At 40.9% G+C, this 17,815-nt stretch overlaps 1 protein-coding gene across 1 annotated transcript; it reads right to left on the bottom strand.

The window, feature by feature from the left end:
- Positions 1-14,640: 14,640 nt before the first annotated feature.
- On the bottom strand, positions 14,641-14,852 carry ctxnd1 (cortexin domain containing 1; the record flags this gene model as incomplete). Its single annotated transcript, XM_084574981.1, has 1 exon — positions 14,641-14,852. The coding sequence occupies one exon, from the start codon at positions 14,850-14,852 to the stop codon at positions 14,670-14,672; it is 183 nt and encodes a 60-aa protein (XP_084431107.1). The 3' UTR covers positions 14,641-14,669.
- Between the last annotated feature and the right edge of the window lie 2,963 nt (positions 14,853-17,815).

Genomic DNA, 17,815 nt, shown 5'->3' with positions numbered 1-17,815 from the left:
TCTGGTTTTCTACCTTCTCACCTAAATGCAATGCACCACCTGATGAGAGCGCCACCTTGGCTGCCGTTTAATGCAAACGTTATCCTTTATTTCACAATCCTCATATGCAGACAACAGTAGACAATTCGCCCGGAGACGATCCGCACGCCAACGCCGCAAAGATTAATCAGCAGTTAAACAGCAAATGATCAGGATGTTTATTTTATGGCTTAATATCTTTAAAAATGCTGAAGGCATGAGAAAAGTGATTTCTTGCCACCTCGTCTCTTATTTTTATGCTGTTGCAGTAACGTCTGATAAAACCTTCCCTGACGAGCTGTAATTAAATCTAAAAACAATGAAATTATACATGTGTGAACCATTTGAAATGTTTAGACCTTCAGCAGGAATTAATCTGGATCTGTATTGGATGGGAGGTAATCACTATAGGAAAAACACGGAATAACACTAACCTTATTCATAAAGTCTGTGGACATGATTCTATATGTAATGTACACTATACTATTTATACAGTCACCACAAAGGGTATGCACAGGCCTACCTTATTAATCTGGAGACTAATTGGAGGAAAAACATCAATAGATGAGTGGTGAAGCACAATAAATTTCCACACATTTGAACTGGATGATACAATACATATACATAAAATCAGATTCTGTGTATAAAAATGCTGAGTAAGCAGAGCTGAATCCTATTTTGCATTGAGATTGAAAAGGAAAAAACCTACAGACAGGAAAGGAAGGCAGGAGAGCCTTTCACAGAGACTGCTCAGATGGCAACTGTCTCAGTAGGGACAGGGCCTAAAGGAGCTCTACATTCAGACTTACAGACCTAAATTGTGCTAATAAATTAGTTTAATATGAGGCAAGAATAGCAGCTCTTCCTCAGCTGTCTCAGAATGTCATGTAGAATGTCATCAGACTGTGCTAGCAGGGCCGGTCTGATGACAATTACATAGAAAAGGATATCATTAGGGTTGCAGTGTATGAACCCTTTATTATAAAGATGAATGCGATTTCAGTGATCCAAAAACTACTGGCAATGGTCTACCAAGATGTGGAAAAAAAGGAAATGTTCACATGAGTCATCCTCAACCATATTCTCCACAAGTGCTTGTGTGACGCACACCAGTAGAACAGATCTGAATGCCTGACTTCTCTCCTCCACCACCATCGTCAAAACACCACATGAGGGAATATCTGTTTTATGTTTTGTCACCCGTGTATATGCCTTTTGTGGACTTCTCAGACTGTCGTAATTCTGCAGATGAAACAGTTTAAATTGATGAATAATTCAACAAATCTCACCTCTGCTGAGAGGAACTACAGTTCATCTCAGTGATGAGCTTGGAGTTAGAGTTTGGATATTTCTCAGTGTGTTTCTAGACGTCTGGGCTGTCTCCATAATGGAGAGTGCTGTGCCGTAATGCACTGACAGACTTAAATGACCCTACTAAAATTCATCAGTACTCTAAATGTGAATTTTACTGTGTCTGTCCCTAATGCAGTGTGTCACCGGATAGTCCAGAAAACATCTGGGACCACAGAGAGACCATTCTTTTAATGAGCATCACAATCACGAGCACAGCTGGGATTTAAAACCTCCACTCCATTCTGAGACTATGAATGAATCATTATAAATGGAAACGATATATGTGGAGAATCTTTTAATGTACATAACTCTGATAACTACTTCAGGCAAAAGGTAAAAGTAATGATGCCATTGAACAGCAAAGACATCCAAATACATTTAGAGACTGGACTACTGATAATGTAATGTTTTGCTTTAAAAAGCTCAGGGGCAGAATTTTTTAAGTTTGTTTTAAAATGTGACATCTTCTTCTGACTCACAGGAGCTGAGAGTAACAGAGAGGGTCATTGTTGCTTTTTGTGGTTGACGTAAAGCAAGCACTCTGACTACAACCGCAGACTCACAGTAAGGACCTCTGTGGCGACTTATCTGGCTGACTTGTGGTTTAGAATTGGTTCAACTACATTGGAACTTTAAATGCTTGTGCACTGTTTAAGGTACAGCCGAAACGGGCATGTTTTCCCGTTTCAACAATCAAGGATAAACAAACACCGTCATTACCCAGCCACTGACCACTGGCGGCCCTGCACCGGAGAGAGTCAGTGGCATCACGTCCCTGGGAGGTGCACACCATGGAGGACCTCTACCCTGGACCACAAACACAAACAGCACCGACCAAGAGATCACACACTGGAAAGCGAGCGCCTTGGCATCCATCATGATAACCTGCTACGGAGGCACCATTGAGCATCCTGTCAAGCTCCATCACTGTCTGGTTTGGGAACTGCACAGTCTCTGACCACTAGACCCCTATAGAGAGGAAAGCCTCCAGCATCTTAGCTGACTACTCTTTTCCTGTCCACATCTTTTCACTATAGTCTTCTGCTTGTTGCACAGTTGTATAGTATATCAATCATTATGAAGAGAGATTTTAAACATACAGTTATTCTGTGCAGTTGTATTGATTACACCTCAGGTGATGTTGAGTGCATGGTTATTGGCATTGTCACCCTTCACAGTGATCTGATGGCAACATGCATCACACAGACTTTAATTCCCCCTCTGAATCACTTTAAAGGAGGTAGAATCTCCTCATAATCTTATCTTTGCTTAAAAAATATAGAACTAGTCAGTTGAAAATAGTTCTTCTTGTACTCCTGCTCCTGTCCATCCCTGACACACCCCACATTTGCAGAATCATCTGAGAACTTTTACAGGTGACATGACTCTGTGTTGTGCTTCATTCTGTACATTATTACTGCACTGTAAACAATGCTAAACTGACGATTAAGTCTGTAAAGGTCGGAGCCGGTCAGTTAAGATAGTGAGCTGTCCCTCTACCTTTAAAGTAAAGCAACCATCTTGTCGGTGCAGCTGGGCAGAAGACTATAAAAATGTGCTTCCAGTGTCACGATACAGCGGGACATGAGTTGTTGCTGTTTGCGTATGTGCTAATGACAGAGCAGGTGCATTTCCCACTGTGAATCTGGCTCCTGCAGGCTGTGAAGGCTGAGCCAAAGAGTCAGAGGAGAGTGTGGGACAAAGTCAGAAATAATCGTATATAACCTCTGATATAACCTCATATCACCAAGCAGTGGATAGCCATTTTCTGCAGTGGCTCCCAGGAGCTCAACACTTTGCCACTTAGCCCACAGACAAAGAAAAAGTAAAGTAAGACAGCATCTGCAACACTAATTTACAAAGCCATCCAGAGCTACTACACAGAAAACTAGCTGGAAATACAGAATATGCTTCCAGAGGTTTGCAGCATATTGCAGAATATTTAGAATTAAAAAGGCAGAAAAGAGGGAATGTTCAGTGAATGTTGGACACACATTCAATAAACTAGACTGCACAACATTTACACTATTTATATTTAAATGTAAAATTATAAAAGTATGTGCATTGTTGCCAAAGAATCATTCACAGACCGAAAGATAATGTGCCGATGTGTTGTTCACAAGTACTTCAATGACCTAATCCAGGATTACACTGCAGATAAGGATAATCTACTGCGATGGCTGGGGGATACTTTATCCTGGGGGGATCCTTTAATTATTCTTTTCTTCCAGAAGCAGTTTTCCTTCTTTCTTTTTTTTTTTTTTTTTTGTTAACAGAAGTAGTTATCACAGTGATTTAAACAAGAAAAGGGAGTCACACACCATGTTGCTTGTTTTATAGCACACTAACACTTCAGTTCAACCCAGCATCACCACACAGCTCACTTTTAGGTGACTTTTGAACAGGTGATTACAGCTGAGTGACATCTAGCTACATCAACAAGACTTGCAGCTACTATACTTGCTGTTAGCAGAAACACTAAATAATTGTTGTTCATCCACACTTCACTCACCACCTCTTGTTAGTTATTATCAATACTACATTATGCATGACAAAAAAAATAAATAAAAAAATAATAATTTTCAGCTCATGACTCCAGACAAAAATCCATACAGAAATAACAGATAAATAATTCAGGAAGAAAGGGAGCAGTTGAGTTAGGAATAATTATAAACTATTCATTCAAACCTATTGAATCAAACCTAATATAGAATCTGATTGTAAAAACTGTCCAGACTGTAAGTTCTGTAAAAGTTTATTGTATTCATCAAAAATTGAGTTATAGACAATATTATAGACAAACACATTTCAACTGACTGAAATAAAAATGAAAACAGGATTTTAGAAATGAACGATAACTTTCTAATAACTGTAATTACAAAACCTACAAGTTATGTCTATATAGACCGTGGGTCACAGAGGGTTGTGTTGGTATCATTCATTCATTCATTTTCTGTAACTACTTGTCCTCTGGAGAGGGGGCTGGAGCTTACCCCAGCTGTCACTGGGTGAGAGGCAGGCTACACCCTGGACAGGTCGTCAGTCTATCGCAGAGTCACTCTTTAGCATCAGTGTGTCATACTGTGTCAAGAGATGGGTGAAGAGAAGGCGGGAGCTCTACAAATGACTGTACTGTAGTTCTTTTCCGAGCTTGTGCTGCTCACTTGTTTGAGCACACAGCGAGGAGAAGCCCAGTACGAGGCTGGCTCAGAGTGCAGATCTGCTGATGCAGGAGCAACTTAAAAATGCCAACTAATTACCAGATATTGATTTCCATTATAACAGCAGAGTGGTCTGTTGTGGTCAGTGAGCTGTGACATACTGTACATACTGAAATTTTGTCAGACACATCTACAGTACGAGTCATATCACAACAAGCTCCCTTAGGAATAGTTGAGAGAATATTTACTGCCCACATTAGCCAGAAGCTGAGGGACTTGGAAATGATTTAGCTGCAGGGGAGTCGGTGTGTTCATGTAAATTTATTTTTCTGGAGGGTGTTATCAGAATCAGAATCAGAATCAGCTTTAATGGCCAAGTATGTGCACATACAAGGAATTTGACTCCGGCAACTTTGCTCTCTAGCACAGAAACAACTTAAATAAGTGAAAGAAAAATTAAATAAAATAAAATAAATCTCAATCTGTACACATAAAAGTACACAAAAAAGATATATACACCAAATGTTTTACTGTCGAATGAGGAAATGGAGAAATGTAGTTCACAGTCCTAGCAAACCAGCCTATCTACCAGTTTGATCAAAGTAACATGCAGGGGTCTGCAGAGAAATGAGCAGCGGCGGAAACTATTTGTGCAGCACCCTCGGCCTAATTTAGTCGAGGCTCTGTGACGGAAAATGAACCACTCTGCGGAAAATAGCTGGAGAATTATTAACCCGCGGAGGCAGTTGATTTTCTAATCAGGATGGCAGACACTGAACATGACACTTTTAACTAAGCCTTATTTAGAAACATGGTTTGGAGCTATACGTGAGTTTTGACAGACAAGGCTGCAAAAAACATGCAAGTTTTTTCTGTTCTCATATCATCATGTTTGATCTCACAGTTGCGTGCTGTTATCTTACCTCTTATCTCGTGGTCATTCTCTGTAAAGCTTGTCAGTGTGTTTGTTTACTGTAACTCTAGCACTTCAGGTACTTTGAATCAGCTTTGCTACCGCTTGTCTGTTTTCCAGCGTCCACTCGGTGACCCCATTTGCTGAGCAGTAAATAACAAACTAGCAGCATGACAGTTTATATCTCTTTTGTTGTATAGCCTTCTGCATTACCTCCACCTGTTAGACTGCGGCGGAGTAGATGGTTGCATAGATCCACCCAAAACTAATAGGCAGTTTATACTTCTGCGTCAAGTTGACACAGAGGCTACGGCGACAACGCAGACCCCTACGCAGACCCTAGTGCCGTAGCTGACATGCACCTCCCCAGAAATGTAATTACGCGCCTCGGCGACGCAGACTGCAAGAGCTGTGATTGGTCTGCTTTAGTATTTCCAGCTGCTTCTCCATCTCCACAATTTTTGAATTGATTGTTTTGGATCAGTAAAGATGGAACACATCGAGATAGAAATCGAGGTTAACTGAGGAGGATACAAACGTTTGTATGACTCATGCGAAAGTTTCAGTCGCCATTGTTGAAAGTCAAGTCAAGGAAGTAGAAACAAAAAGTACTGGCAAAAAAAAGACACAGCGTTTGGGTGGTGTTTGTACAGAGCGAGCAAGACTGACGAGGCACAAGTAGAAATGGTTCACACCAGCGCAGGCTACGTAGGTTATGCCATCTGTGTCCCGCAGAGGTATAAACTGCACTTAATGTCCAAAGAAAAACTTTCTCTTTTTCATGTCAGTGGACTAATTTGCTTAGTCTTTGGGCCTGTAGGCTGTGGTGGAAATGCAGACAGCCCAGTGTCTCTGCTAGAGGATAGTGGTTTTGTCTACATTGGTGGCACACATAGGAAGTTGAACAAGCAAGTGAGGATCCCATATTTAAACAAGGTGTACCAATTCTACATGTTTGACATGATTATTATGGCATCTGGTGGTGGTGGCGGTTAAGTCAAGAAGACGATTCAAAGAGAGCATTATTACTTAGGAGGATATTATTTTGTTTGCAAAAAGAAACAGGCTGCCGTTTGTTTGGTTCCGACTGGGCTGTCATAACTGCAGGGCTTATTTGGATGACCTTGTAGTGTACACCTCCACATCGCAGGAGCACTTTAAATATGTTAAGTATTCACGGAGCTTCAGCTTCTCTGACCTTAAACCTGGCTAAAAGAGAGTTTGGAAAATCTATAATTACCTTCTCAGTTGCAGCACTTGTTAAGTATCCCACTCCCACCACGATATGCGCCAACCATAGATTCCTAGGGATGGTATGATACTATTGTATCAACATGTTTTTGAAAGTGCAAAGACACTCCTTTGCCATGCTCCTGTGCTTGCTGCGCTATACCCACCATGCCCCTTTATGTTAGAGGTAGATGCCAGAACTGTTGGTGCTTGAGCTGTGTAGTTGCAGGAAGACGTGTCAGAGTTGATCATCCAGTCAAAATAAACTACAGTACATAGCTACAGCATGTTTGGGAAAAAACGTATCACAGAGAGAAACAGTTTATAGATTCTGGCTTTAATGGAAGGAGCTCAGGCTTTCGCTACACCTATCCACACAGAATAATTGTAAGTAGGATCAATTTATTGCTGGTTTGTGCCCGCACATAGGATTTGATAACTGAATAATAGAATATCGAACTTTCCACACTTACTGGTGCTAGATTGTTTCACCCACACTTCTAATCTAAGCTAGAGTAAGCATATCTTTTACCTATAATACCGCAGTACTTGACAAAGTGGAAATTGATATTGATCTAAAATGGCAACCACATTTTCAAAATGCCAGATATGTTGCCGATGCCAATTTTTACCCCACCAGCCTCTGGTCAGGTAAAATGTCACCATGGCAAAAAAATTGAGAGAGATATTTTCCTTTTTCTCCTCCTCCACTCTCATGTAGTATCTACCAACCCATCCTGTCTGCAAATCACACATATGACTCTTTAGAAATTAAGAGCTTTTCTCAGATTAATTAAAACAGCACTTTCTGCAATGAACCACAGTAATTTGGATTTCACAATTCAACCTCCTTCATCTTGTGCTCCAGCGCTCTGTGACTTGCTGTGGAACATTTAGGGGACAATTTCACACCTGAGAAGGAACTGTGTGACAAATATCTTTGAGGTACCAGCAGCAGAGCTCTTAAGTCACTGTGATTTTGTCAGTCACATTGGCAGGGAGGGATTTAGTCACACTCCGTGGTGCAGGATTTGATATGACCACCTGACAGGCCAATATATTGTGACGCTCAAGAGGTGAATGCAGAGTGTAGATCAGAGTGCAGACACATTTTTGTTTAATGAAATCACAGGCTGCATTGAACCGTTACATTTGCAGGCATTTAATAGTTATTTTATGCTCAGTGCTTCTCATTCTTAGCTACAAGCTTGCTTCTCACTTACATGGAAATGATGATACACCGACCACAGTGTTTTATAGAAAAAAATGCATTAATTGGGATTTAGTGGTAGGTAGTGAACTATGAGTTTGGGATGGTTTTATCATTCCCTGCTGCAGGAGCTGGAAATGAGGCTGATAAGAGCACTGAAAGTGAACCACCACAGTTAGGGCGGGCTATAAAATGACAAATTGCATGATTTTTTTGTATGCTTTTTAGTTTTGCCACAGTGTTTTGACCCTTAGTCCCAGACGCTTTCACTCCAACTGAATTTAATCGAATTGAACTGAACTGAATTGAATTGAATCGAATCGAATTGGGCTGAATTGAACTGTGCTCAGTTCAGGTCAGTACAATTTAATTCAATTCAGTTTTGTTCTATTCAATTCTTCACAGAACCCAGAGCAAGCACTCAGGAGATGGTGACAAGAAAAAACTCCCTTTGAACAGGAAGAAACACTGAACAGGTCCCTGCTCACACGGGGGTCTCATCTGCTTGAGGTTGAGGCCAACGGACTGGATGCATCCAAGATACGTGGCTTGGTTGTCATAATCTTGTTATATAAAATCCATAAATAATCGAACATGTTTCGAGTTAGCTTGCTGTCTGTCGTAGATGGATGGCCAGCAGTAGAGTTATGTCACTGATTCTCTCCATCTGTGATTTGTGAAGTGGAGTGGGAAGTACACAGATATTTTCCTTAACTGAAAATACTAATACCACACTGTAAAAAGAAATGCTCTGGACAAGAAATCTGTCAGCGTGTATCTCATCGTATAACAAGTAGTCAGTAAGTTGCTATGTAGTTAGGAGACAGTGTTAATACCTAAAACAAGCCTATAGCTGCCAGTAGTTCCTCAGAGGACACTAATTGGTCCACGCCTCTGTGGATCAGTCAGTCATAGATAGAAGCCTGGGAATCGTTGTTGTTGTTGTTGTTGTTGTTTAAATACTCTTTTCATTCATGGATTCATTTAGAAATTAGGTATCCAGATGTATATGAAATTTTAAATATTATTTAACTGCTTTGCTTCATTCCCGTCCCATTCAGTGGCCTGTAGTGGCCTACATGCGTGTCCCGTGTCCCCTAATCCAGCTCTGAAATAGGAAAGTCCTGATCCCCAGGGTGTGTCATCATCATTATGCAGTATCATGCTGCAGCTCCACACGCTCCATACACCGTTCCAAACTTGTGATTGCCCGGTTCAGTGTTAATTCTTTTCCCACGCTGGGATTGTTACAGGAAATCTGGGTCATCATGGTTATTATATATATATGTGATGGGAGGCTAATGTGATTATACCTTGAGAGCGTTACACTTAACAGTGCTAGAACACAGTGCTTCCATGTGTTTAAAGGAAACAAGATTTGTGTGGTACAATTTTGTAACATGGAATACAGTACTACCCATATGGTAAAGCACACTAACAGTTACACACACCTTTCCTGAATGGGACAGGAGTTCAGACAACTGTCAGCTTCTTCATACTGTTCTGTTGGATTCTGCTTCAGACATATGCTAGGCTTTAGACTACGTTCTGTGACACTGGTCCTCAGCTTGAGGCTCAGACCTGCAATATTTCACAAAAGTATGAGTAAAAAAAGCATCAGCAGTAATAACACAGAGCGGAATGCTGAATTTTAGTGAGCAACAGCAACCAGTTTGTCTCCGCATTGCTTTATGGGGCCCTTCTCCTGGCAAGAAAAGAAAAGATGGGTAATGTGGTTGTTGATCAAAAGGGAATCAAGATGGATGCATCCGATGTAAAACAGTCCATAACAGATGTAATCATCCGATGAAATTTGATTGTAATGTTTGTTCAGCAGGTTAAATGGAGAATAGATCATACTTTCAGTATGTGCAGAGACATCCTGACTGAAAAACAAGAAACAGCACTCTATCATTTCAAGCAGTGAACAGTGATCAGTGATCACACAGTGTGATTAAGCCATAAATGCTGGTTGGCCCCTCAAATAAAATTACAAACTTTAAAATATTCTTGTAGCTATGATGTCTGCATTGTTTCTTAGAAGCGTTCTCTATATGTCAAAAAAGAGAAAATCACTGGCCCTGTATTTATTCCATGACATAGAGACACTGGAGTTTTTTACCTGGAGGAATACTTCATAAATAAATGCCAAATAAACATTACAGGACCTCTGATGACTGCCATCTGGACTCAAAACCTTCATTTGTTCCGGACATTGATGATGCAACTATGGTGCAGATAGCTCATGATCATATTGATTATTACTGACCATGGAAACAGTAGCATGACAACAAAAATACGAAGCCCAGTTAACAAACACACTCCTGCCTTTAGGGTGTACCACCACAGATGGTGGTTTGTGATGAATGTATGTATGAAACAGTCAACATTATTTGCCTGTAAATACCATATCCAAAGTTAAAATTGCCCTCTGAAAGTGTTTTCAGAGTATTTTATTTGTAACTTTTTTCTGAACATGCTAAATGCTAAATGTTTGTTGAGCCGATAAAATTGTGACATAAAAAATATGACTTCTAACTCAAGTTTATACCATTCTATTTCCCGTGCTTATATATAAAGTGTGTCCTAACCCTCTCGCTCTCTGAGTTCTCAACTACTACCCTCCCCATCCCTCTCTTTTCTTTTCCTCCTGTTCCACCTTTCATTACAGGAACCAAGGGACAAGGATCAGAAGCTTCCTCAGGTGAGTCTCACTCCCTGGTTTCCTCTACCATTATCAGTCTACACATTCCTCCGCCTTCATATCTTCCCCTCGACCCATTTTCATCCCGTCCATTGACCCCTTTTCATCCTTTCCCCTCAATCCTTTTCATCTCCTTTAATCCCATCCCCTCCGACCCTTTTCATCCCATCCCCTTCTACCCCTTTTTATCTCTTCCCCTCGACCCTTTTCATCTCAATCCCTTGACCCCCTTTCATCCCTTTTCATCCCATCCCCTTTAAACCCTTTCATCCCATCCCCTTTCACCCTTTTCCATTCCTTCCCCTCTACCCTTTTCATCCCATACTCTTAGACCCTTCTCACCCCTCCATCCATTCCTCTTCTCGGCCTGTCCACCAATAAACTTATTTGCACTGATTAAGGCGTGGTCTTTGTTAGTGACATCTGTATTAAATAAAAACTGTCAACTGAACTAACCTACAGTATTCTGTGTTACACAAGCATGTTTAGTTCAGAACACAAGATAACATGCAGTACATGCAGTGCAAATCCATGTAGTGTACATAGCCATAACTTTGATACTACGCGACATAACACAGTTACAGTCAGACTCTGAACACTGTAGGATTCTGGTGACAGTTAAAGGGAACTTTCCCGAGACTCACATGCAGATCAAGGGTATTGATGTGAAATATTCAACTGACACAGAATTTGCAGCAAGATGTAAATGGCATTATCAACAGGCACTCACACACTGCATATTGAGTACTGGAAGCGGTGCCCTGTGCCCCAGTAGACATGCTCAACATGAGAGCCAGGCAGACCTTTTCATTGAAATAGGGCTGAAACAAACAGAAGGCTGCCAGCACAGAGCCAAGGTTAAAGGCAAGAGAGAAATAGGACACAAATTAATTGTCAAGTCAAATTAAATCACTGTTTTACATTCTCACAGTGTAGAGCTGGGTTCATTATCATACAGTGTGTACCTTGAACTTGACCTTCAAAGCTCTGTGGATGGTTGAATGTGAACAATCTGTCCTTGACTCAAGGCAGATTTTCATCTCGGTACCGTTTAGCCTATTATGCAAGACAGGAGTTGATGAAAAAGGCCTTGGGGTTGGCAGATGGTTCCCCACGGATAAGCACTGAATAAAATTTCATCAGATATTTTCTTATGTGACCCAATTATGGGTCCAAAAAAACGCTTTCAGTTTCGTTTATGCTCACTTATGAAACACACAAAAGCAAGTACCTTTGGCAGTTCTTTAATTCAGACTCATCTTTATTGTGCTGCAGTCATTTGTTGAAGCTCTCATTCAGTCCTTCGTTCATTCATACATTAGCTAGTACATCCTGGCAAAATTTGCAGATCTAACACTGAGCACAGGCTCCCTTATGCCTTATGTCCATTGGATGCGACGGCTGCTGCTCAGTCACATCTCTGTTGTTGGTCTGTTTCACAGACATGGAAAAACTGGTTATTCTTCTGCACACATGTTTCTAGCAAACATTAATGCACCCTTGACACCTATTTCGTTGTGATAATAGTTTTGTGGTAGAACTTTATTCCATTAAAAAATATAGAACCCAGTATTTTATCTTAACATACTTATTACTGTATGTATAGCAGATTATGTTCATATTAAGCAAATTAAATTTCAAATATATTTTCATACATGTATATTTTCTCTCCATTTCAGCCCTCTGAAACGAGTGTTACCTCAAATAATGCTCAACACTATGGTCAAGCAATAAAGGGCTCTGTCCTGCAGAGAGCAGGGAGAGACAAAGGAGACGAAGCCAGTGGAGACTCACCACACAGCTCCACTTATTATTATTGTATTTCACACTCATACTGAGCTGCAGCCTTAGAGTAAAACTAGTGCAGTCGCATCCAGTGGACATTGTTCCTTAGTTTACTGTACTGGATTGTGCAGGTGCATTGCAACATAGTTATACAGCATAATACACAGTTTTTTGAGTCAAGCCTAGCAGCAAAACACTGACTCCCACACTGAGCCCTGCAACCACCTCCACTGTTGTTGTTTTTTTTGACTGTATATCTGAGATCATCACAGCTTTTTAACCCTGCTGGCTGTGGAGAAGCATGACATTGCAATCCAAATATTCACTTGTCCAAAGAATTTAGAGTAAAGAGGCATGAGGGCTCATGTGGAACTCAGCGTAGTACTACATGGCTCTTCTGTGGTTTGTTGTAAGCATAGGCACTTCATAACATGCAACTGACAATCATTTCATAGAGGATAAATGTTGTGTATGCAGATACATACTGGAAGTCAGATACAATTTGCAGCAACAAGATCGCCCAAGCTTATAACTAATGGCTGAATCAGGCAAAGCAAACCAGGCTTATCTAAGAATTAAGCGACAGTGTCTGAGTGTAATAGTTCATACCGCCTGAACTGGGACACTTTGGACAGATTTAAGTATCTGCTCTACAGTTTTCCTGCATGTGTAGGTGTGTGAGTGTGCGCGGGTGGATGTGTGTACGTGTTTTGTTCAGCAACAGGAGAAGACATGCTGTGGCAGTAGCACATAATCAAGCATAACTGTCACTGTAAAGGCTAAATGGCGACAGATTGTCTGAAACACTGCATCTCAAGCAAATACAAGTCATTCATATTATAAAACATACAAAATCAGCATGTGGAGCTTACAATGAAATGAACACACAAAGGCCTCCCTACACTGTATTCATACTTTGTATGACTTAAAGGGACACTCCACTGATTTGCATTGCACTTCTGTAGGTCTGGGAACTTGCAGGAGACACATTAAAAGAGATCAGTCAACACTGAAGCAGTAAGTCCATATTCTGGCTTTTAAACCCTAATGAAAAATGAAAAACCTTGGATCCTACACTTCCCATAATGCGACGTATCCTCCCTGGTAAATACCCATGTTTTGTTTATGCATTCTGTTATGTAGTTAGCAGTACCAGGGAGTTAGTCTATGACCTGATGATTATGCTTGGTGATAGTCTCAGGCAGTTTGAAGGATAGCTGTACTAGTGTTTATCGTGATCCATCATTTTCCTAGAGCTCAGCATATTCTATTACAAAATTGGTGAGTACGCTAATACAACTGAAGCGTGACGAAAGCAACAATAATATAAGTCATAATAAACCATTATTATACTTTAAATTAGGCTAACAAGAAGCACCAATGTCAGGCTACCCGTACAGAAGATGATCGTGATTTAATGTTTTGTCATAACAGGTTATCTCAATATGGGATGAAAAAAAAGTAGTTCAGCTCTAGTTTCCACTTTTGTGCAAGCTGCGAACACAGATATTGACTCAGCATCTTTCCAGTATTGCTGCTTCTCTGCTAATTTGCTATTCCAGACCATACCACTGTAAAGGGAATGTGCGGTCAGTCAAAGTCGGCATCGTCTTGCCGTTACTGATTTTGTTTGCAAGCCCGACAGGAATGTAAGGCAGCCCCACGGCTTCTGAAGACATCAGTATGTAGATAGAAAAAGCCAGGTTTATGTGCTTTACTTTGTACTTGTGATGGTGTGACTCCGACAGTGGCTTTCTTTGCAGACAGAATCCCACAGCTCCTTATTGTCTTTCTACTCCTAGTTGGTCCTTGCATGGATGCATCAAGCTTCATACCTTGTCTTCACAATAAATGTCCCACTGGACACGTAGGTTTCATGTTTATGCCAGTTTTGTATGTATTTCTCTACTCTGAAAAGACAAAAATATGTTTGCTATCAGTGTTCTTTTTCTATTTTTGCCACATCTGCACAATCTGTGGCACTAGAACCCTTTAAAATATGCAGTTTTAAAAATTAAACCACTTCAAAAGCTTCAGTTCCTTGTTCTGTACCAGGCAAAAGACGCATACTCTTAAGTGCTTCAAAATTGTAGAAAAAACACTAAAACTAAGATTTCCTTTATTTTCTATTACATTATGCTAACCTTGTCCTTTTTATTTTTTGAAATGAAATGGACTGCACTGCCTTTCAATAGAAATAATGGACCCTTGTTTTTAAATATTGCTGGCTTTGAAACGTGTGGTTGCCTGGAGGAACACACACATGCATGGCGTGCATACGTATGTCTCAGTGTGTTAGTCGTCCAAGTGCTGTTCCTCCCACGTGGAGGTGGGGATGGCGCTGTATGGGTCCATTATGACCTTGGCGCAGCGGATGATCATGGCCATCAGCAGCAGGCAGAGGAAGGCGATGCAGGCCAGAGTCAGACCCTGGTCCACATCTACGTAGTCTGGCTCCGCAGTGCCCTCCACCTCCATGACTGCTGTTGTCTGCTGCTGCTGCTGCTGCTGTCCTCAGACACACCCACATGCCCTGCTACCATTCTGATGACCCAACTGCAGAAACACATAGACAGGAGGAAGAGGCTGTTTTAAGTCATAAGAGAACAAAAATTAAAGTTATATGAATACACACAATACAGGAGGTAACGACAAGGCTCTGTGTTATTATGAACCATCCAGCACAATGCATGAGTTTTGTTTCACCAGATGAACCGAATCATAGTATTACTAATGCAATTACAGTCTTCATCTCTGTGTGGAATACACTGATCAGGCATAACATTATAACCACCTTCCTAATATTGTGTAGGTCTCCCTTGTGCCTCCAAAACAGTTGTGACTCATCAGAGAATGGACATGGGCCTTCTGAGGGTGTCCTAACCCTATGGATTGAGGGGAGGGGCTTCTGTGGATCATCCCACAGATGCTTGATCAGTTTGGGATCTAGTGAATTTGGAGGCCAGGTCAACACCTTGTGCTGTGTGCCTGTGTCAGGAATGCATCCTGCTGGGGATGGCTGCTGCCATCAAGGAGTGTCATTGCTATGGGGTGGGGGTGGGAGTTTCAATGTTATAGTAACACTGATCTAGAGAAACTTCGGAATGTGACTGTTGGAAGTAAATCAATTTGAAACTTCACTGAACGCAGGAGGGTGACTGTTAGTAATATCATAATAATGTTGTGCTTGTTTCACACAGAGGGACCAGTTAAAACAGATTAATTACAACATCATTTGATAGGACCAATTCAAAATAAGTGAAAAAACACAAGTGAAATCAAAAGAATCTCTCCAGTGAATGTGTTTTAAGAAGAGACTTGAAAGAAGTTATTGATTCAGCCAACCTGATGTCCTCGGGAAGGTCATCCCAGAGCCTTAGGTACTGGACTGCAAATGGTCTGTCCCCTCTGGTTTTCAGCCAGGCCTCTGGAATAGATAAAAGGTCGCTACCTGAAGATTTGAAACCTTATCACAACTGAGCTCTAAAACATTAGTATAAGAACTTAAAACCACATATAAAAGCACATACATCTCAAAACATTCTGGGACCCAATGTGTAGAAGCTAAAACAAGTAGATTTGGATGAGATGAAGAAAAATAATGTAATATTTGCATTGTTTGTCCCTGTGGATACACAAGCAAATGCAGGATAGTGGTGGAAATGAACTAGATACATTAATTCAAGTACTGTACTTAAACCCCAATTTACATCAAGTGATATAATATACATCCAGCTTTGATGTCAGAGACCCCTGTTCAGAACAAACCATTCAGACAGGTGGTACAGCAAAGATGGTGAACACTCACTTGCGGTCAGATTGCCCAGGATTGATGTTAATGCAAGGTCTGAAGAGAGCCTTTTTTTTATTCATTCATTCATCTTCTATACCCGTTTAGTCCTGTTAAGGGTCACGGGGGTCTGCTGGAGCCTATCCCAGCTGTCATCGGGCGAGAGGCAGGGGTACACCCTGGACAGGTCGCCAGTCCATCGCAGGGCCAACACAGAGACAGACAACCATTCACACGCACACCTACGGGCAATTTAGAATCGCCTTTTTTTTTTATGAATAGTGCAATATCACAGTGGGACAGGGTTGCACACCTCAGTGACCCCAGCTGAAGCAGGTGGAAATGGCATCCATAGTTTTTCAAAGAAACCCCCCACAGAACCAGTCTCATGGTGGTCAGGCCATCAGACCTGACCGTCTGAGGTGAGAGCAGACTGATAAAGTGATGGTTCAGGGTCCCCTGGGCCAATCAAGTACAACATTTATCAAACATGCATTTATTTAGTCTAACCTTTAATGTAGAGAGTAGAGAGTGTCTGCCTCCTGAAAACAGACCGGGAACTTTTTGGATCAAATGATACTATGGACTGAGCTTTTAAATTGTATTTTTAATTTTGCAGGGACACAGGGAGCAATTTTTCAAAATCTGAACATTGCCTGGCCAGCAGTTATTTGGATCAATTCAAAAGTTTACACAGAGTTGCTGATAATGAGAGTTTACAACAGTCCAGCCTCGAGGAAGTTCTAATGCTTGAGGTCTGTCTGTTTTGTTCCATTTAGCTTCAGACTATAGTTGTGCCTCAATTGTGTGTAGCATGTATCAGGTTAAAGGCATTGGTCCTAGCACAGAACCTTGTGGAAATCCATAAATAACATTTGTGTGTGTGGAAGAATCACTGTTAATATGAACAAAACTACATTTACTCCAAGTTTAATGTTGCAGTCTATGTAGTAAAGTCTTGTGATCAGTGAAGGTAAATGCAGCAATATGATGTAGGAGGAGTAGGAGTATAGAGATGAGTCCTCTGTCTGAGGCTATTAGAAGACTACTGTCCATCTGTGCTGTTTCTGTGTTGTTGTATATGGTGTACTCTGAATCCTAAATGAAAATCTTCAAACTTGCCTTTCACATAATTGATTTGCAGCAACCTTTTTAGTGATTATAAAAATGAAAGGGATGTTGGATAAACTGTAGATCCACAGATCAGTTAGACTCTTCTGGTACATTACCTTCTTTTTCAGAGTTTTTTTTTTTGTATGCAGTGAGGCTGCAGCACAATCAGTAACACAGTCAATTTCTGTGGAAGCACAGTTATGATAGTTACCCACATTGTATTGGCACATAGCACTGAGTTCGATAATAATGGAATCTCTTCCAAACACTCTACCGCACAGAAACACAATGAGGGTATAAACTGAACTACATGTATCCTCAGTGGAATTTGATAGGAACCTTTTATTTGTCCACATATTTACAATTAGATAAATATTTTACTGGAGACCATGTCCCTTAAAACAAACATTTCACCTTCCTTGTCTTAACTGCAAGTTCTGCTGGGAAACTTTTGGACCTGGCATTCATGTGGATGTTACTTAGACATGTAGCACCCACCTAGACCAGACCAGACACCCCCACCCAATAGCAATGACAC

Source organism: Chelon labrosus (assembly GCF_963514085.1).
Source record: "Chelon labrosus genome assembly, chromosome: 3".
NCBI classification, from domain to species: Eukaryota; Metazoa; Chordata; class Actinopteri; order Mugiliformes; family Mugilidae; genus Chelon; species Chelon labrosus.
This window is presented reverse-complemented; position numbering and strand designations above follow the sequence as displayed.